The 21,773-nt window shown below is 40.6% G+C and overlaps 1 protein-coding gene across 2 annotated transcripts in view; it reads left to right on the top strand.

Annotated features, from left to right (window-relative positions):
- Positions 1 to 1,060: 1,060 nt before the first annotated feature.
- The window catches only part of mllt3 (MLLT3 super elongation complex subunit), a 33,233-nt gene continuing 12,520 nt past the window's right edge, over positions 1,061 to 21,773 (top strand). For both annotated transcript variants that reach the window (XM_029136910.3, XM_029136901.3), the window contains exons 1-6: positions 1,061 to 1,219; positions 1,839 to 2,019; positions 18,503 to 18,585; positions 18,863 to 19,006; positions 20,016 to 20,054; positions 20,549 to 20,677. In XM_029136910.3, the coding sequence (XP_028992743.1) occupies positions 1,208 to 1,219; positions 1,839 to 2,019; positions 18,503 to 18,585; positions 18,863 to 19,006; positions 20,016 to 20,054; positions 20,549 to 20,677 (588 nt within the window). In that variant the 5' untranslated portion in view covers positions 1,061 to 1,207. The remainder of the gene's footprint in view (positions 1,220 to 1,838; positions 2,020 to 18,502; positions 18,586 to 18,862; positions 19,007 to 20,015; positions 20,055 to 20,548; positions 20,678 to 21,773) is intronic.

Below are 21,773 nucleotides of genomic sequence, written 5' to 3'. Positions count from 1 at the left end.
TGTTTTGTAAAAAGACAGACCTCCACCTTGATTGTAGTTGGAAAAATGCGTATACTTGTCCACAGAGTGTATACAATAATCTGGAAATGGTCGCTAATTGATTGTTTTTCAGAATTTGAAAAAGTTGCAGTTTTTACCCTACTTCGCCATTTATAGTGGGTTTTCCTTTTCTCTGTATTTCTGAGGTAAAGGTCAGGCGCGTGCGAGTTATCCATGAATGTTGACATTTCAAACCAGTTTGAACTCCTCATCTAAACTCTTGAAATATAGTCATTCGCTGAATTTCCCTGGGGACATGAATGCAACATAATTACTGAGGGTTTCCGACCATCTGATTGGAGGTCCGTATGTCTGCTGTTCGTTCATTGGCTCTCTCTGTGTCATGTTCTGTATGTGGCCTCAGCGGGTACACCAAGCTGCGCGTGCGCTTTACCGCTCGCAGCTGTGAAGGTGGCACAATTCATAAAGGAAAGGGACGGAAATAAGAGGATTATGCTCTCAAAACAAAAGGGCGGAGCAAAAAAGTAATAGCCTCGCGTTTTACTACAAATACTTGTATCAATAAAACACAAGTTGATATTTATGTGCTATTTATGTAAAGCACAACGCAACAAAATTAATAAGTATAAATTACCTTAAAAAACGTTTTAGCATATTTGAGTACCATCCAATGATAAGCTAACAGAAAATGCTTTTGCATAATTTAAACACTAGATCTCTAAAGAATGGTCGGAACAACCTAAAGTCGCTCATACTAAGTAACACAATTTAAAGATAACTGAATGTACATCAAAGTTAATATAAATGTGACAATTTAAATTTATTATACTATGGTATCTGCTGAAAATTAATTTCTTTTCCTGCTGAAAGTTTCCCAGCTGGTGAAAGAGGATCGGTTGTTAGAAAAATCATACACAAACCAGTATAATTATTCTTATTTTAATTGTTGTAATAGCTTTTGTTGCTATATATTTAATTGTGGCTACGCATCAGTCAACAGCGCGTCTGCAGGGCTTTATTGTGAAAAGCCCTGGCGGAAGCTCTCTAGGCCGTTGCCGGCGTTTGACAGCCGGCGAGCCTTTGAAAGTCTTGAGTCTGAGTTCAGTCCAGGAGAGACCATGTCCGCCGTCATAGGCAAACTGTATCCCTCTGTGTTCTCGCTTGAAACTCATTTTCCATGAAATAACAGCGACGCGGGGCCTGAAGGATGGCCAACTCGGTGAGTGAGCTGCCGGACGACTCGCCCGCCAGTCCGGCCGCGCGGAGCGTGTTTGGGCATTTTTGCCGTTGTGTCACGGCGGAGGAGCCGAAGCTAGCTAGAGCCGCCGCGAGCCGCTATCCCCGAATGACCAGCGTAGCACACGGCGTCCCCTAACAGCGTGCTAGCGCTAACGTCCCCCCCGCTCGCGCCTGCAAATGCGCTTGGGCGAAAATGCGTGATGTCTCAGGACGGTAACCGCGGCGTAGCGCAGCCGAACCCGGGTTCCAGGCGAACTTTCCCGGGGGAGGTTCTTGTTATTCCCGGCGCAGTGCCACAGAAAACCTGCCCGCAAACGGGACCAGTGTAAAGTTGATGGGGAGGTTTGCTGCCGGGTGCGTCCTATTGAGCATTTAACTGCAGGTCGTGTCCGTGAATAGGGACCGGTTGCGTTCTTCCAGGTGCGGACGCGCGCCCACGACCACGGGGATGTTAGATATGCAGATGAATCGAACGGAGCCTCGTTGCTCTGCTTTTTAATTTCTTATTACGACAGAGACGGCTTCACGACACTTGTAGAGCTAGGTGTTTTTTTCATCTTGTTCTTATTTAATAGCTCTGTCTGAATGTAAATCCGCAGGGTGCTGTTCAGGTGAAACTAGAACTTGGCCACCGTGCCCAAGTGCGCAAGAAACCCACGGTGGAAGGCTTCACCCACGACTGGATGGTGTTCGTCCGAGGGCCGGAGCACAGCAACATTCAGCACTTTGTGGAGAAAGTAGTTTTTCACCTGCACGAAAGCTTCCCGAAACCAAAAAGAGGTGAGCTGCATCATTTTGAGTGATTTTTGCTTTGTTGTTGTTGCGCTTCATGTGTGATTGTGACGCCATTGAGACATAATGGTGTTTCAGGTGCCGAGAGGAAGAAATGCTGCGGTGAACTGAATAGTGGTGCTAAGCTGCAGTGGGAAATGAAATTGTTTGCCACTTTGTACAGGCCGCATGGAAAGGCTGTATTATTTTGGATTATGTTGATGTCAGCGGCAATCTCTTGAGTTGATGACATTTTGAAGCCCAAGTAATCGGGTCATTGTGCTTCTCGGCCAACAAGCCTCGATTCCACTGGCTTTTGGAAGTGTAAAGGCAAAGAAAGGTCTGCAGCCTGCGTTCTGCTACATAGTAAGAATTTAAAGCTGAGGTTCCACTGGAAATGTGTTATAATATGAATAGATGGTGAAACTCATGGAGAGTCTTGCACATATAGACACTGGAGCCAGCGAAGATTGGATTTTATGTTTTATAAATCGGTGTTGTAGATAAATTCTTCACTGATCTGGCTTTGCTTTTCTTCCATATAGCCTTTAGTCTGTGGGTGCATATAGTTGTCTTAAGTCTTTGTTTCAGCTTGCGTTGATATGAGAGGTGGAAATTTGAACAGTTAATTTGTCCTGGGTAATGATTTTGACCTAACATTTGTCAGCGTACAATGAATGACTAAAGCTTTAAAACTGTAATTGAAGGTTTGAGGAAACCATCAAGATATTTTATAGTAAAAATTCCACTCCGTTTTGGCTCATTGTTTCCTGAGTCATCTCTTTGTTCTCTCTTTCAATGCAACGAAAAGAAACGACCATAATACTAAACTGTTTATGCACGGGCATAAAACATCATGTATCTGCAAAAATATTTTTATAGCTTCATAAAAAGTAGTGGCCAAAGTCTAGTTTCTATTATAAGGCTCATTTTTCACAATCCTTGTTGCATGTGATAAGCTTCAGACCATATCACAGAGTACTATCACTACTTATTATGTACTTGTACTGTAGTTGCATAAATAAATCCCTGTCGACTGATCCCTGATGATGTATAATGTTTGTCTTTTTTTACTGAGGTGACCTGAATAATCTGAAAGTCTAAAGAAGTATGCAGGTTTATATATCACCATGAGTAACGAGCAGCCGAGAAATTGATGGACTGTAAAGCTGTCAAAAGTTTAGAGAAGAGTTGTTTGGAGACCGACCCAGGGCGCGCAGAGTTGGAACTCTTATCCCTTATTCATTTAGCCCCACTGCCTCAAAGCAGTGTATAAATCAGATTCCTCTCTGCTGATATGGATCCTCGGGAGCTTTACAAGACCTTTTTGATTGTAAGGTACAAAACAGGTTATGGCTCCTGCCCCCCTGCACCCTTCTTCCTGTACTTTTAGCTCCTTCCCAGTCCTGATGAATGTGATATTTGACCTGAGGGATAGCTTCAGGAAGCTTCAGAGTACCTAAACCCAGGTGCAGCTTGGTAAAGCACACAGATGTGTTCGTGGCCACACAAATGCCTGCTTGGTGCTCTCTGACGAGTTAAGCCTGCTTGGCATCAGTCTGACTCTGCAGACAACGGCAAAGTGACAAACATGTGACTGCTCAGCAATGCTGCTGTAAGCACTGCATATATTGGATTTTGAACTTTGATGTAATAAAGTATTAACGAACCAACTAATGTATATTCATAACAGCTTGTATTCAAAAGCCTGATCTGTCCTGAGATTTGTCAGTTGAAGTGTCAGCATGCAGCTTAGGCAGACCTAGACCTACACCAGTCAACCCTGCTGTGCTCTGCTCACTCAGCTCTTTAGGTAAAGCAGGATACTTCAAGACTTCTGATCACGTCAATAATCAAAGAAGAAACTGGCCAGAAACTGGCTTCATCTCTCCACAGATTTAGAGCAAACATTGAGTAAACAAAAAATGGACAAAAATGTTCAGCAGGAGAATTTTTCTGATCCTAATGTTAAGATAGGCATTTTCAAATATACTAACAAATGGTTTTAACACATTGGACACTTTTGTAGATTTTAGAATGAAATGTTGTCAAGTGTGAACCTGGACCTGCAGGCTTGTGTTTCAACGGTGTCACCTTTAACAGGCCACACCAACAATGCACACACTCGACTTCCCTTTTCCTCCTTTTGGCTCCGCTCTTTAATCCAGCTGCTAAAGATTAGACTCTCCTTTTTCTGGAGAGCAGCCTTTCACGCACCTGTGCGTCTCCGCATTCACTTTAAAGTAAAACGGTGGGCACTGAAACTGGCAGTAAGCACAATGTAAACCTGTCGGCGTGAATTGAGTTCTAGCGTTTTGCTTTCAGACCCACCGCCTCTGTGCTGCCTTTTGCTAACGTTTTCCTTTTTTTTTTACAACTTTTATAGACTGCAGGAATATTTGTGAAGCATTAAGAAAAGTAGCTGTGATTGCTTTCATACTGTGTAGCCTTGGAAACCAGCTCAAACTAAATGGACTGGAACACTTCTCTCTGTTTTATTTTCAAAGGCAGATCTAGCAGCACAGTACCTGCATTTGTTTTTCACGCAGCATTTAAATACAAGCCCTGTGTTGTGCCTCCACCTAGATGAATCTGATGAATGTAGGTTAACAGTGTGAACCTTGCATCATGTTTCTGCGACCTCGTCAGCAGAAGGAAATATTTATGTACCAAGGATCCCCAGTGTCCTGTGAAAAATTCAAAGCGGGGACACAAGTGAAAGCTTCAGTCACATTTCAGCATCCAGCATAAAGGAAAACAATGTATCATTGCCATTTACTTCACACGCAGGTTTCATTTAATAGGCGTCTGCTTGTTAGATGTGGCAGCCACGCTGCCGTTCCGCCTGTAAAGATGCTGACCACAGGTTGTCCTGCTGATAGGATTTCAAACTGCTTTTCCACATCAGCTGTTTCCTTATTCCTCCAAGACTCCTTTGTCTTGCCAACATGTCATCACTTTTCTCTCATTTCCTCGCCCACACGAGGTGCAACAGTCAAAACACAGAAGTCAGTCAGAATGAGAAAGCGATAAGAGGCGATAAGCGTAACTTCTCGCACACTCCCAGCGATTTGTTTTGCAGCCAGACAAGCTGCCAGACACACATTAAGATTAATGACGAATTAGTCGGTAAAGCTGCCGCCGTGTTTCATTATTGCCATGCAGCTAACGGGCCGGCGTTGAGGTGTCGCCATGGAGACGGCCAAATGGCAGTGCCGTTTTGAACAAATGGAAGTAAAGAAGCTCTTTGGAACCAGTGAAGGGGGTGCTATATTGGCAATAGGCGGCAGCAGCTCATGCTGCTTAAGCACCTCATTTGGAGTCTTGCTTGCCATTTAATCTACTCTGGAGATGGCATCTTTTGAAAGGTGTTTGTGATATTTTAGAGGGTTGTCACTTTTATGGAAAGAGGTTAGACACTGTAATGGGAAAGAAATGGGGCGGCTTGGGGAGATTTGTGCTTGTGCGGTGCAGAAAAGACACGAGCTGTGGTTCTTCTTTCTGTTGACTAAGGTGCTTTGGTAACGGGGTAAAACGCTGTAAATGTGATTTAAATATAGCAGATGTGGTGATGTGATAATCGATCTGCCAGTACCGCAGATATTTCACTGGTATGAATAGATGACTGAATATCATATAAATACTGTCTGTTTAAAGATGAGAAATTAGCGTGAATGATAAATATTCTGGTACAGATCAACCAGCCAACGTGTATGGTTTGGCACATGCCCACGGTAGATTTGGGGATTTGGATTATTTTTGGTACAGCTGGAAAAACTACAAAAAGGCATTCGTGTGAGATTTCCTGCTAGTGCAGTGGGATGTTCATATTCCTTGAGCTTGATTTCTGTGTGAATTCATCAGAGCCTATGCAGGTGGCCTAAAGCACTGCATTTATACTGTGTACAGTCTGTGTAGCTCTGCAGGTCCACAGCAAAGTCTTTTTTTTTTTATAGCACTATGTTGAGCTTCTTCACCATTGTGTGTGTGTGTGTGTGTGTGTGTGTGTGTGTGTGTGTGTGTGTGTGTGTGTGTGTGTGTGTGTGTGTGTGTGTGTGTGTGTGTGTGTGTGTGTGTGTGTGTGTGTGTGTGTGTGTGTGTGTGTGTGTGTGTGTGTGTGTGTGTGTGTGTGTGTGTGTGTGTGTGTGTGTGTGTGTGGATTATCAATGTAACATGGTTGAATCAGAAGCTCAGTTGGTTACGTTAGACTTTATAGATGTTGAACGGTAGCAACAGACACTTTTAATTCTTTTAGATATGCTCTAATAGAAATGGGGAGGACACAGTCTGTGGTTTGATTGAGTGGACCAGTCGTCTATGGCCCTGACGTATTGTTGTAATTCTGGAGAGGTGCACATCAGGCTTTTGCAAAAGCATGAATCAAGCAGTGTATTAACCTTGTTAAACTGTGTCTTGTCCCACCAAAGTATACAATTCCCAGATGATATAGCTTATGTTTATGTGAATCAGAATAGAAGAAGGGGGTATGATTGCTGGGTAACTTTACGACTTGCTTGGTTTATAACAGTAAGTCCTTCTCTGAAGCTTAATCATTTCATACAGTGCCAAATAATTTCCTCATCAGCCTGTTTAGATTGAGGTGTTTTGCAGAAATTTATGACGTTAAAGTAAATCTAATTAACTTAAATCATGATTAACCGTTGCATTTTACTCGTGGAGAATAATACGCTGAAGATTTGTTGCCAGTTGAGTTACAGATCCCAAAAGAAGCAGGAGGATGCTCAGAGCATAGTTTGGCTGTAGAAACCTGTAGATGGTCCCAAGGTTCAGCGATGATCACGTTCTAAACTGTCATGTGATCGAAAGCAAGGAGCATGTTTTATATGAGTGGTCTGTAACGCGGCAAAACATAAACGTTTGGGTGAAGAAACAAGGCCAAACAACAGAAACTTTGTCCACTGCAGGTTGTTCAAGGTCACTGGAACTTACTGGAAAACGCACTCTTCCAACCTGTTGACGCTCTCCCTGCCAAAGCCTCGTCCTTAGAATCTGTCCATGAGGCCAAATCTGAATGTGAACCTGCCACACAGCGGGCAATAAATACTTTTGCCCTTTTATTATGGATTCGGTCCCTCTCTTATTTCGTCCTTTACTGTCTTGTGGATAAGCAGGGGCATATCTTTAAGTCTGCAACTCATTTGTTTCCAATTGGAATGCTTGTCAAAAACTGATCTGTTTATGAGATCTCATAAAAATATAATTGCCTATACATGTACGTTACTCTATACAGTATATCCATCATGTCATGACAGGTTTTGCCTCGTCCTGCTGAGACGTTAGACGAGCAGCACAGAGCCACTTGCCCTGAGTGTGGGAAGGTTGACCTCAGATCTTTTTCTCAGAAACATGACACATGCTCCTGTGACTCGAAACTTGTGAAAGTGTAAGTTTCCAGCCGAAGCTTCAAGTTTGTAGCACCCCTCTTTTTTTTTTTTTTTAAAGAGGTTTTTCAAAAGGCCTTTAAGTCAAACTAGACAATAGTTGATGGAGAAACCATATCTGCTTTCCTTAAAGAAAGAGTTTTTTGTTATGTTAGCCAGATTGGCGACAGTAAGAGCCCCTCGCAGTGTACACACACCCACAGATTGATGTCTTAATGATTGGGCCAACATGTTAGCCCCTGGCTATCTCCTGGGCTCTTTGGAACGCTTGCATGAAACCTTTTAACTCTCCTCATCCTCCGCTCAGGCTTAATTTGTGGCTTGTGTGCACATACCACATAAGTTAAGTTGCTGCATTGACCTATGCTTAAGATACAGATCCTCAGGCTGAATTATGTCTCCGACTCTGCAGCACATTCCTTTTCTCTTTGCTGTGGCTTCACTAATGTGAGCTCCCCGAGCTCTGATGATAGCAGTTATTGATATCTTCACAGAAGATGGATGGTTTCCTCTACATGTGTGTAGGCAGAGTTTTTCGTGTATCTGCGCGAGGATCGTCATATGTTGCTTAACCGGGGGAAGCATTTGTGAATGGAAAAACTACACAGATGCACATTCGTAAAAGGCAGTTTAGCTTTGATAAGTGATTAGATGCATCTGCAGAGAAAAGATACGAGCAGAAGATGGGTTAACTAGATATTGGTTTAACAATGCCAGTAACATTTAAATGCTGTTTGCTATTCTCACAGGTTAGAACGCTGAAGGTTTGCAATTGCATCCATGTTGTGTTCAAGTTATTAATTAACGATGTCAAATCAGAATAGGTCACATTAGTAACACTGCTGCAAATGCAAAATGCAGCACTCTTAAAAACAAGAGTAGCAACTTGTCGTCATATTTATTATTCAATCTTGCCTAATGTTTATAAAATTATGGGGATCTGACAAGAAGGAAGCAACTACAGCCTTCAGTTTTCTCCTTGGTCAGCTTTCCTGTTACTGCTGCTGAGAGGCGTCTTGCTGCTCCCTGTGGTTTATTGAAGGTGTCCGAGTTGCTGCTGCTACTGGCTGATGACACACAAGCTCAAAGACCGTAAGACATCAAACACCTAACAGTTCAGGACCCTTGCCTATTAAAGCCTTTGCAATGGATACACTCACAACAAAGTCAGCTGGGTCACACCTAGACATCGGTTACTGCCATTGCGATGCTGCACTCTTGCCTCCCCATCTCTGTAATCGTCATCTGTTTGGCGTAACTGATTGTGTTCAGTCCTTTTAACCCCTGCTCATTTTGCGCTCTGTTTCAGCAATAAATGCTGGTGTCTTCCTAAGAGCAGCTTTTAAAACAAAATTTATAATTACTAAGAATTGTCAAACAATATAAAATTAACCCTAGAGTTCAAGTTAAATTAAACTGTATCAGTGGCTCCAGGTATTTGCAATCAAAATTGCAATTAGAATGCAAATTCAGCCAATCCCTGACAATTCTGGATAGCTATTTACTTTGAGTGCCTCTCGTATATCGCCCTGATGTTCAAGATATATAGTATTATTTACTTCCTGTAAAACCAAAGCGCAAGGGCAAATAAGACAAAACAACAAGAGTAGAAATACTGATGGGTATAATATAAATATCCAATTTAGGATGTTTTAGATGGATAAATTGTCAGTCGTTATTGTTGCATGTGGCATATCAAACACTTTTTCAAGCTTAAATGTCCCTGGTACGGTTGAAATGCGGGGCAGTAGACAAGACAGATGGCCCTGACAGGGGCTGATGCACCCAAATTTATTGCAAGCGTTGAAAGATTCAGGGAAAGTTGGCTTAAATAAGCATGGATACTGGCAGTGTTAGTGTTGTATAAAATCACGTAATCAAGTAATGAAGGCAATAGACATCATAACGTGCATTAGAATATTTGTTGAAAACTTTCCAAAAAACCAGGCACCTTGGACCTCTACGATCTAAAGAAAGTCCAGGTCTCTGTTATGTCAAAGATCCATTTAAAATATGTAGCTCCACAATCGCACCAGCTGCATGTCTTCTCAGAACTTCTAAATACTTGTTAGAACTTCTTAATGCCACTCGCCCAAGGGTTTTTGGGTGAGTAGCTTGGAGAAATTTAGACTGATGTGTGACTAGAATTTCGTTGACTTGTTGATGTCCAGTCAGAAAGAAACAAACCATTTTGTGCACTCCATCATCTGGCGCATCGACTTCAGCAAATATTCAATAATGCATTGTCATTGGCAACAAATGTGTCATGGAGTCAAATGTGAGCATGTATAGAGATTTTTAGAATGAAAAAGTCCAAGTCTGATGTGTAAAGGGCCCCATGACCCCCTCTTTACCCGCCTCTTCTAGTGTTTGGCAAAAATCAAGGACTTGCAGGAATTTGCCAGTAATTGTTTTACGATTCCTCGGAATCATACCTACTTGTATAGGTGGAACACAAAGAAAGCAAGAGCCATGAAAGCTGCAGGCTGGCTGCTGCTGCTGGCATGAAAGGATGGGGAAGGGGAGGGAGGTGCAGATCGACAGGGCAGCCACCACCAAATAACAGGAACTGAGCTGTAAATGCCGGCTCTCCCTGGGTTCAGTCAATGAAAGGAGTTTGGAGGAAGTGGTTTATTGAAGCGTGGTTTATATAGGCTGTCTGTTGGCAGCTCTTTCACTCCTTTCTCACTCGGGCCTGCCATAAAACATTTGTCTTTTATTTAAAGCACCTCCACAGACCAAAGCTGAGTCAGAAATCATCGATGGTCTCTCTCTATTGTGGAGATCAATGGAGTCAAAATGTGTAATCATTAGCACAGCTGTTATCAACTTTTATAGTTTTGATATAGTATATTTTAGTATTTTTGGTGTCTGTAGTAGAGTTTAAATGATTAAATACTAAACTTTACAGTGAGCTATAACTTACTGTTTATCTTGTCTTCTTCTTTGTTAATCTGTGGTAAACACTGTCAGACCACAATGACCATGCTGTTTCGGTTTCCCTTTTTTATCCAGAATGCCGCTCACACACTGAGAATAAAATGTTAATTAAGGACAAGTGGCAGGTTGTTGAATGATCCCATGATTTTGTAATTCGGTATTAAAAGAAGAGAGAAGGAAATGCAAAAACAAGTTGCTTTTCAAGCATTTAAATTTTGAAGGTGGCTATATACTGTAACGGAACTTAATTTTTTTTTTTTAATTTCACATTTAATTTAAATTTGTAGCACATAAGCAGCTTTAAATTCAATTAAAAGTTTTTGAATCCTTGTACACATTTTACATTTTGCCAATATAATGCAACCATAGTTCCCTTCAATAACCTTGATGTATATCCTTGTAACTTGGCCAACAACTGAATTTTTTTCTTTCTCTGCTATGATGAGCCATATTATGAATAACGATTAGGGATCTTCATGTATTAAGATGAAATGCATGGTTTGGATAGTGAGTAGATCCTTTCAATCACTTTAAAGGTCAACCTTGTCATCGTCAAGCATTCAGATTCTTACTGTTGATGAATTGCATCAGTGGCCACTTTTTCTGCTCAAGAGTTTTTCTTTTAAGTGGTGATTTATGATTCCTTCACCCCTCGTCTGTGGGAGCAGTTGTTGCTGTGACCGCTTGTTGTTTTTGGGGTGTTGGATTCTTTTACCTGCTCAGTGAGTTCTGTGTATGTTTAATTTACCAGCAATGTTCAATGTTTATGAAGTGCAGTAATTATTAATAATATCAAATCTTAATGTTCTGGTGTTCATTCGTGCATGTCAAGTGCAGTTCAAAGCTTTGTCTTTTTCCAATATTCAAACCTAAATGCATGCAGGACATAATAATGCCAGATTTCCATGAGAGCTCCCTGACACAATTAGCCCATTTGGATTTTAATGGTGCCATAACCTTTCCATTAGCTTCTCTAAGGATCTAAGGGTAGTTAGTTAAATTAGAAGTGCACAGATTTAACACAGCTGTAGGATGGTCTCCCTCACCAGCATGTCTGCACATGTAAGGTCTAAAAGTGTCTCAGCTGGCAGCTCTGAGGCAATGTAGCCTGCTGCACATATGGTTTGAGGGTACACTTTGAATTGCCAGATATTTAACACTGCAAGGCAGATGTATCAGCACAGATTTCTGATCACTCATGGTTTTCAGTCGATGTAAGGTTAATAAGCAAGAAGGACTTACAATTCAGAGACAGTTTTGCTGTTAGATACAATAATTTTTTTTATTAAACCAAATTAGGGGCCTTTTTTTTCCAAGTTTGTTTATTCGTACTGTAATAGTAAGGCATAGATTTAACAAGCTGCTGTATGTTTTTTCCAGTCCTGGCTATCCCCTGCAGCGATTTATAATACTCTCATCATTTATGACTATATATCAGCCAGGTGTTGGTATTTAATTAGACATTCCTGTCTGATGATTTTTTCCACTATTACACGTAGTAGTTAGGCAGCAGCTTTACCCACTGTGTCCGCTGTTTGTTTAGAACCTGTTGTGTTTTTTGTGTTTTTTTTAATCCCATCCCCCACCCCCTTGGTTCAACCCTCCAGACTTCAACTCCATCTGTGTTTAGTCCCATGAGGTGGGTGTGCCTTCACACCTATGTGGTTTTATTCAAGGATGTACATATGGTGTTTTCATGTGTATTTGTTATGATCCATCCGTTTATTTTACATGTGCAGTCTTCTTTGTACTTCTTGCTTCCCATAGTGCTGTTTTGGGTGCTGGAGTAGCAGGAAATGAGTTTTGTCACTAAATCAAATGAACATATGAGATGTGAGAGCTGTCTGTTGTTATCCTGACCCCGCTTATTCTCTAACTGCCCCTGAGGGCCACCTGTTAGGTTCATCTCCACTGTGTTGGCTGTGTTTTGCTTTAATCCTGGCAGATTAATCTTGACTTCATTTGTGTTGGAGGGTCTTGTTGTTTGCTCATTAGGCTGAGGTCATTAGGTTCAAGAGAGTTCCTATAGGTCTTTGGAGTTGATGCTGAAAGGCTTTGATAAGTAAACTCAAGAAACCAACATTAAGCCCCATTTATGGTTTGTATCACATAGTGACCAGATTTTGGTCATTACCCCAGTCCACATCTGCATGCGGCCTAAAACTGTGTGCAATACAAAACTGACTTGCATATGGGAAACTAGTTCATTTGGGTTACAAATGTATGTTGTTTAGTACAAATGGGCCTTGATAAAGAGGCCAATTAGTGTCCCCCATTGTTAAGGTAACAGTGTCGTTGGACCTCATTTACTAAGAACTTTTTTTACCTAACATTCTGTTCACGGTATTGTCAAAGATTCTGACGTATCCATTTTTTATTCTTTAGCATTTGTTTATGGCTAAAGACAGAAAATATGCAGGCTAAAAAAACTATTCAGGTCATATAGTTTTCAAAATGTATTTTTACTTTATTTCACAAAGCCACAACATGATGTCATCCACTTGCTTTAGAAAATCAACTCACTCTTTTTTTTTTTACTCTTACAGCTTGATAATATTTAGAGCACAGATTGTTTTAGTGCTGCACAAGTAATGTGTGTTGGCAAAATTACCCTTTATTTTAGTGGCCTTTTAAAAGCTGACTAATAACACATGACTTGCAACATGGCGACTTTTTAGCCAGGCATTAACCAGTACTGAATGTGAGGATTTGCTCAAATTAAATATCTTCGCTGTGACTCACTTATCCAGTGACACTATTCAGACTGTGGATGGGGGACAAGAGCAGCCAGAATTAAGCTGAATCAGCCATTTGTTTATCCTTGTTTGTGAAATTTAGTTTTCTCAAACCATGTACAGTAGAGTTTAGTGGTATTAGTCAGTTCTGATCTTTTGATTCACCATATCAATGGTATTATGTGTGTTTTTTCTGACATCAAAGCAGTTTCATTTTTTTTAAATCACCTACAGTGTATGAGTCACATAGTGAATGGACCTTTTTGAATTATACAACTTGAATTATTAGTCAGTAATGCTCAATCTGGTTTATCACAAAATTGAATAAATACTGCTCAATGTGCTAAAACTAGAATGCTTCTCTAAAAGATGAAGGCCACTGTGTACAGTTGTCAGAATGTGCAGCGATGCACACGTTCATCTGACACGTAGGAAAGTCAGAGTCCACCTAAGCTAAATTCTGCTGTGTTTAAAGATCATGTTCATGTGGAATGTCCCTTTTCCCCATAGGTTAGTTGCCAGTAAGAGTTTAGGAATACAGCCAAGATCATTAAAAGCATTCATTAAAGTTCACTGAATGTGGTGTCTGTGACAAACCTTTGACTGGCAGAGGTTGGCCTATGCCTATGTTGTCAACATGTTGTGTTAAACAGCCCAGAATATGTAGCCATGCTGGATAAGTGTCTGCTCAAGTGTCTGAATAATTTATCAAACGGTGTCAATAAGAAAACAATCACACCACCTCCTCCAAGCTTCACAGTGGGAAGCATCTGTTCACCCTCTGTACATCTCTGACAAAGTAGTTGGAACCCGAGATTTTATATTTAGACCCATCAGACCAAAGAATAGTTTTCAGATTGACTGGCACTTATTATCTAAAGTAATGAGGGACTGTTTGTTCTGTTTCTTGCCATAATAATGATTTGTACATTATAGGAGCACTAACAGGACTGTTAGTGGTTAGGAATGACTCCGTACCAACAAGACAGCAGTTGTTCTAAAAATTAATAAACGTCACAAATTAACTGACCGCAAGCCAGTCTGTAAAAATAATAAACATTGTAGATGACTACTTCACAAATGGGTTAAGACTGCCAAAGCTAGATGTAGCAACTTGGCACAATCTAATATGTAATTACATATTCTGGGTTAATGAACACACTTTGCTGATTACATAACTGCACATCTTCATTATTGTACAAATGTTGAAAAATAAAAAAAAGGCAACTTATCTGGGTCCAAACTTGCAGATTTGGTGCACACAAGTCTGTTGTGGGTTAGTCATAATAATAAGGTAAGGCAGCTGTATTTATATAACAAGGTGCAAAGTGCTTTACATGGGCAAGGAAATACAGTTACAGCATGAGAAACATTAAGACGTAAGGAAATAAAAGGCATGAAATGAAAAGAGGTTTTGAAACTGAATAAAGTGTGTTAACTGAAATGAAAAAAGGCCTTGTAAAAGGCCTGAAAATAAAATGTACTGTACAGCAGTTCAGCCCAGTAAAGCATAAAAAGCTCAAAGTTAAGGTTGCAGAGAGTGCAACTGATGGGGGGGGCGAAAAGTTAAGGTCAAGGAGAGTTTTCAGCTTAGACTGAAGCGTGGCTAGAGTTAAGGCGCATTTATGATTATTGGGAAGGTGGTTCCATTTGTGTGCAACATAGCTGAAAGCAGCTTCCCTCTGTTTGGTTCTGACCCAAGGTTCTAATAGGAGACTGCTACCCAAGGATCTAAGAGCCCTCCTGAGTATGTAATCATCAGGGAGATCAGAGATGTATTTAGGCCCCAAATGGTTAAGGGATTTATAAACTAGCGGAGCAGCAGCACTTCAAAGTGTATTCTACATGAGGCTGGCATGCTCAGTTCTTCTGACTCTTGTTAGAACTCTGGCAGCAGAATTCTGGATGAGCTGATGGTACCTAACACACAAGACCACACATAAGACTATTACAATAGTCCACGCTGCTGCAGTTGAAGGTGTGAATGTGTTTCTCTAAGCTGCTCGCTTTTCTGACTGCATATATTTGTACTCGATACAGAGACTGGGTATGAAAAATTTCTTTACCCATTGAAATTAGGCAAAAATTATTGTTGTTCTGTGTGCATGAAGGTTTGTGTGTTGACACTTGTCCAGATGCCTGCCAAATGACTGGCAACGGATGCTGCCATGAATAGTCCCATTAGGATAAGGAGGTTAACAGTAAGTCGATGAGCATGAGGAGCCTGTGTGTGAGCCACTCGCCTTCACTGAAGAATTTCTTATTTGCAGTCTTTTGTTTTAGGCCTCATTACAAACCAGTCTGTGTAGAAAGGGCAAATACATAGTGACTGGCATTGTTCTGTGATTGGCATCTTACTTCAAACCAGGGTCATGTTAATAAACGATACAGCCCTGCTCCTCTTTGAAAGCTTCTGACTACTGGCAAGGTTTCTGTTACAGGTCATCGGTTGCTTTGTGCATCTCTGCCTCTCGGATGCTCCTTCAGATAATAGTAGCTTTTTCAACCTGAACCACTGAACCCCAGCCAAGATGCTGCATTTCTTTACTTTATCTGGTGTCTTCATAAAGCTTCAGGCATTTCTCACAACTGAAACCGTTAAACCGCCAAATTGTTATTTGATGAGGGAAGAATTACATTTCATTTTAGGGTCTACACAATGGTGAACAGGATGAGTGTGTTGTTTAACAGTGAAGTGTTGTCTTAACAACATAATACACATGCAGGATTCCTTCTCAAGGTGTGAAACCAAATTATGTTCCAATTACTTTATACTTTAACGTTGTAATATGGCCTGAAATAATGTCTCATCCTGTTTTAATAAGCTTCTATTTCAAAAACCCAGTGAAAACCTTGGTTATTAATTACAGATTCTCAGTTACCAAGGTGATTTTGTGTGCCTTATGTTCAACAAACAGTTGAAAATGCCCTTTAAAATGATTGAGAGAAGCAGTAATTTTTTCTTAAATAAAAAGCTGCAGCATTTGGACTACTGTTAGTTTTCGGTCTGTTCCCTACCCAAACCAAAAGTTGTTACTGAGGAAATGCCTGGCTTTGAACATGTAAGACGATGGTTTTAACATCACACTAGAAGCAGTATCCTCCTTTTTTATTACTGGGTATTACAAAATAATACAAATACTCCACATTCTATGTAAGGTTTGCTTACAGCTAGAGCTAAATTTTCCATTGAATACATGACATATATATTGATAGTATCATCTTTCAAATGTCAGTCGCTGTTGGGCTGTTTTTGATGTGATGTTTCCTGTAGCTGCTCTAAAAATATCTAACACCTTCTGCATAGTTAGCAATTCAAATAGGCAAAATTCAGCTTGACTGTGAATATTTCTTTCCATTCTGAGGTGGTTCAGCTCATCTTCCCCACCTCAGTTTTTATAAAGGTGTGGTGGTGAATGGACTCTTTTAGCAGGCTGTAATTGAACCTGACCTGCCTGCACAATTAACTCTAACCCATAATATTTGCTCAATGGTATTGGGTTTTGGATGGCTTGGCCCCAGCGGTGAGGTCAACTTCTACGTAGTCAGCCGAGCCATCAATCACTGCTTCTCCCTTTTAAGGGGTGGGGCTTCGAAAGGAAACAGGAGAACAATAATGTCTGGACTGATAAAAAGGCCTGGGTCATTGCTGAGGATGATCCCAGCACATCTACAATTACTGGGAGCAAAGTTGCCAGTTGACAATTTGTAGGGAGCCAAAGTGAAACTGGAACTTGCAGTGTGTGTTTCAAACGGGAAAGAATCCCCATTCAGTATTTGACTGAGCTTTCTAACTTCATTAAAAACAAAAATCCAGCCTTGGAAAGCCATTGTTCAAAGACTCTGAAGTCATTTGTGTATTGAAAAAGGGGCAGCATTTTTTTAAGATAACAATAAGACTAGATACAGTGTAACCAACAGATTTCTGTCAGAATGTTAACAGAATGAATGTAGAAGAGAGCTGTGTCTGCATTGTCACATTTCTTTCTTGTTTTGTTTTTTTTTGACCTTATAATAATGACTTAGCTTTTATTATTAACCCCCTAAGAGAAGAATCTTGTGAACTGGCAGCTGCATTAAGGCATCAGTGGGTTAGATTTTAGCGTCTTGTCTTTTTATAGGGCACTAGATATGGTTTTAAAGCTGATTGTCAAGCGTCTTTCTTTCGTATCGGCTGAAACTTGTTTCCAATGTTATGACTCCTGTTTCATTTTGACATAGTATTTTGCTGGCTCTGAGCAGTTATGTTTATGTTCATAACACATCCAGGACAGTACAAATTCACTTGCATATCGCAACATTGCAAAACTCCTACAAGACGAGAAAGCACGGTCTGCACACCTGTGCTGATCTTGACATTCATCAATCAAAAAAGTTATTGTCATAGAAAGGCAACCACTGGCATAGCTACAGCGTCCAGTAACAAACATCACTGTTTGCCACTGGCGACGTATTTTTAAAAAAGCATGTTGAGCAGAAATGTGCCGCATGATCTTATTGATTTGGTGTAATTTCTCCTCTTTCATATATTGCTGTTTTTAGAGTGATGTTACCATGAATAAATTATAAACATTGAATTTCATTTCCCCATTTTATGGTTATTGGACCAAAAGTATGATGATGAGTATTTTCAAATTATGCTTTTGTGCCAAACTAATCCTTGAAACATCTTTGTTGACAGTGGTTAATTATGAGCCCCAGATTTATACTACACTTGGAGATGATGTTCAAAAACCACACACGATGGATCAGAATTTGGCTCACATAATTGCACTGATGATCTTAAAGTAATGTTGAAAGAGTTCTTAGCTATGGTTTCTCTTTTATCTGTAAAAACTCAAGTCTCGCCATAATAATTGGGTCTTTTCCACAGAGATTGGTGCTGACTAACACTCACCTCTCGGGACGCACACCCGAGTGTTAGCAGTTTGTTTGTCATCATACACCCGTGGGATTTAGGGGAAAGCTTTCACCTTGTCATCAGCTGGTTGGATCCATGAGCTTTAAAGGCCCGTTTCTAATTTAGGCCACATTTCTTTTGTATTGATACACCATCAGATACGATGGAAATGGAAGTTAATGAGGTCTCATGAGAACAGAGCTGCAGGTTTAGGAGCTCAGTGTTCAGAGACTTTAGTAGGCGACAGGCATGTTTTCAGATACTGGTTCTCATTGTTCAAAATATCAGCAGAATGTGCTCAATTTAATGTTAATCATACAAATTAAAATGATAATAATGCTTGGTTGTGTTTTTATCAGAGCAGCTGTCCTCAAAGTGATACACTCAAATGTGGCTTGGATGCGTGCGCTGCTGTGCACTGTACAGAACCAGTCAATTGTAAACTAGTGAGTCTGGTGGAGCTCACGTTGAAGGTTATGGGCTTGTATCTAATTGCACATTTTTCGTCTTTTCAGTGTGCAAAGATCCACCATACAAAGTGGAGGAGTCTGGATACGCAGGCTTCATCTTGCCTATTGAAGTGTACTTCAAAAACAAGGTACCAGTACATTTAATCATGTTTCTCACCAAATTGAATTTGCATCATTATATGTGCTTAGGTTCCCTAGGGGTACTTTGCTAAAAAAGATATTGGATCTTGTTGATCATAATCATATCAAAATTGTAACACCTACATGTCCAAGATGTTCCTAACATTTGTTCAAATTTCAATAAATTTTTGTAGTTTTTAGAAATATTGGTCTGATTTTAAAAATCCTAATTTATGTAGTCGCTATTTTCTTTCTTCTTTCAACTGGATCACCGCTTTCCCTCAGGAAGAACCGAAGAAAGTTCGCTTTGATTATGACTTGTTCCTCCACCTGGAAGGCCACCCCCCTGTCAATCATCTTCGCTGTGAGAAGCTCACCTTCAACAACCCAACGGAAGAGTTTCGTAGGAAGCTGCTAAAGGCTGGAGGGGTAGGAGTCCAGGGTTGGGGCTGGGGTGACATTTCGTGAGGCTACACACACTTGAGTGTGTGGCCTCTTCTGCTTTTAGTTTTACAGGAAAAGTCACTGCAATGGATCAGTAGCTCTACTCTTGAAAAAAAGATGGCCTTGGAGGGTTTTTTTTGCTCACACTACATTGCTAGCAGTTGTTCAGGGCGAGCCGTTGGTTTACAGGAATAATATTCTATTTCTTGTCAAATATTCAAGCCATATCTTAGCTCCCGAATAAATTGATTTACAGTTTCACCAGCAATTTCCTGTCGCTGTTTTAGCAAATGTTACTAACAGAAGGAAATACTACATTTACAGTATTTAAAGATTGATTCCACAAATGAATAAAATGCCTGCGATTTCTATATACACACTCTTTACTAGTATGTTACTGTTTGGTATTTCCATGAAATTAGCCAACTGTAGAAACCAAATACTGAACCCTTTTTCATTGTACTCCTTTGATCTTTTTGTTGAAAGTTTAGGCCCAGCAGCTGTTGTTCTGCGAAAAGAGACGACACACACCAAATGTCATTCTGTTACAGTATAGCAGGTGTAACCTAACCACCTATTTATCTGTTCTCCCACAGTGTTATTGTGTGACCACTGCTGTCTGAACCTTTCACATGTGGTCATTTGACGGATGCATTTTGTAATATACAGTTTCTGACTTTTAGTTGCTTCTGCGTTGTCAGTCAGTTGTTGCAGTGCAGAGGACTCCTGTAGTCTGGAGGTTTTATGGCTGGAGCAAAGTGCTCTCTATTTACTTTGCCCCTCACCCCTTTCTTATCCTCAAAGGGCTCATTTGTGGATAGAGAGCATGTCGCAACTGACTTTCTCCTTTGTCATTAGGGAACAGGCTATTCTATGGTCTTGAGTTACACTCTCGAGTTTTATTCAATGCACCTTGTTTTTATTCAAGGTTTGACAGTAAATTTTTCCAACCCTGTAGATAATAATCTCTCTCCTCTCTTGTCGGCATTTCCAGCAACGAGATCCTAATAAACGAAGTTCAGAAGACTCAAAGGTAAGACTTGACACTTCTGAGTCACTAAAGCCTTATCTAATGATGAAATGTGAACACCTCTAGAGTCCTGCTTGTATAATAATATAAATGGATTTATTTTTGCTGAAACATTTATTCATGTACCTCAGCATTCTGTATAGACACACTTAAGCAGCTGTGCATATTCTGGCTTTAGTTAGAGCTCTGTGATGACTGTGGGGTAGTCCAGCAAAAATAGCCAGTTTTACGTCCTTGAGTATGTGCTGCTCTTGGCACAGTAGATGCCATTGCCCATGTCTTAACAAAACAAAACAGTCATACTTCTTAGAACCCAGTGCTACCTTTTAAGTAATACTAGGTTGATGGGCTTTAGTTCAGTATTGGGATGTTAAATAAGCGCATGTACTGTTTGGCTTGCATCTAAATACATGCTCGGCAGCAAAGCTTTGGTACTGGACGTTTCAGCTAGAGATACGAGGAGCATAACATCTCTGATATGCCACTGATTTTGGCAGGTGATGGTAATGCAGGAAGGATCAACCTCGCTATTTGGCCAGCACCTGAAGCTGCCTACTCTCCCCAACAACTCACTGACATCTTCCTTCTCTGACCCAAAGAAGGCCAAGAACTTCCACGGGTCAAAGGTCAGTGTTAAGTGCAGTCTGGCGAACTTTCTTCTGTACAATTGCACTGAAAATGTATAACCTGTCTAATTATTAAGGCCATAAACCCCACTTAGTTTTGGTTGCTCAGCAATAGGCACTTAGAGTACTTTCTCAAACACGTGTAGCTGGCCGTTGGACAACCTGTAGCTTTGAGGCTGTGTTTATTTTCTCTTAATTGCCTTTTTTAATTATACATAAACCATTAGGTGATGAAATGATTGAACACAAAAACACATCAATGATTAGTCTGTAGCTACATGTGAGATTTGCTTGTGCAGCACTAAATCATGTACGTCAAAGAAGTAGCATATTGTTTCCATTATGTGTTATTTTTAGTCCCTTAAATGGTGTCATTTAAGAGGCAGGTTAGAAGAGGCCCATTTCACATGGAAATGGTTTCCAGTCTAAACAGTGCGTGTGTTTGTGCGTGTGCATGCGTGTGTGCGCAGGTGATGAATTACCTATGGAGCAGGAGGTCACACACGCTCTGCCGGTCTCTCCCTCGCTCACTCTCGTCACATGTTCGGAATTAATGTTCTGGCTTTAGAAAACACTATTTGACAAAAGATTTTAAAACTGAGATAAACTGGCCAAAACCAGCTGTAAGAAGCCTGTGGAGATTTGAAACTGTAATTGTTGCCAATACTTATTCCTTTTATTCAGGGCTCGGTATAAGAGTGTTAGTGAAAGACCCATTTTTTTTTTTGATGGTAAATCCTGATGAAAGCTTAGAACTTGAAGATTTTGTACAGTAAGTGCAATGATTGACTAGAGTAATTCCAAGGTTAGCCCCATGACACCTGCCAGTGTCATTGTGCTGAACGGTGTCTTAAAAATGTCACTTCAGTGATCGCTTCAGTGTCTGGTTCCTGCAGTGGCTGTGTGTGTCCTGTCAAAGCACTAAAACTAGCTTTATGTTGAGCCTCCCCTCAAAGGGAAATGGGTTTACTGCAGTTAAGTATGCTGCATCTTAGATTGAGCTGGCAGCTCTACATCCTAAGGTCCCGGGTCACCAGTGGATAGACAAAATAAAAGGTTTTTGAGGTAGTTGGGCAAAGTTGTAAACACACCCCAG

This window comes from Betta splendens, chromosome 2, assembly GCF_900634795.4.
Source record: "Betta splendens chromosome 2, fBetSpl5.4, whole genome shotgun sequence".
In the NCBI taxonomy this organism is placed as follows: Eukaryota; Metazoa; Chordata; class Actinopteri; order Anabantiformes; family Osphronemidae; genus Betta; species Betta splendens.
This window is presented reverse-complemented; position numbering and strand designations above follow the sequence as displayed.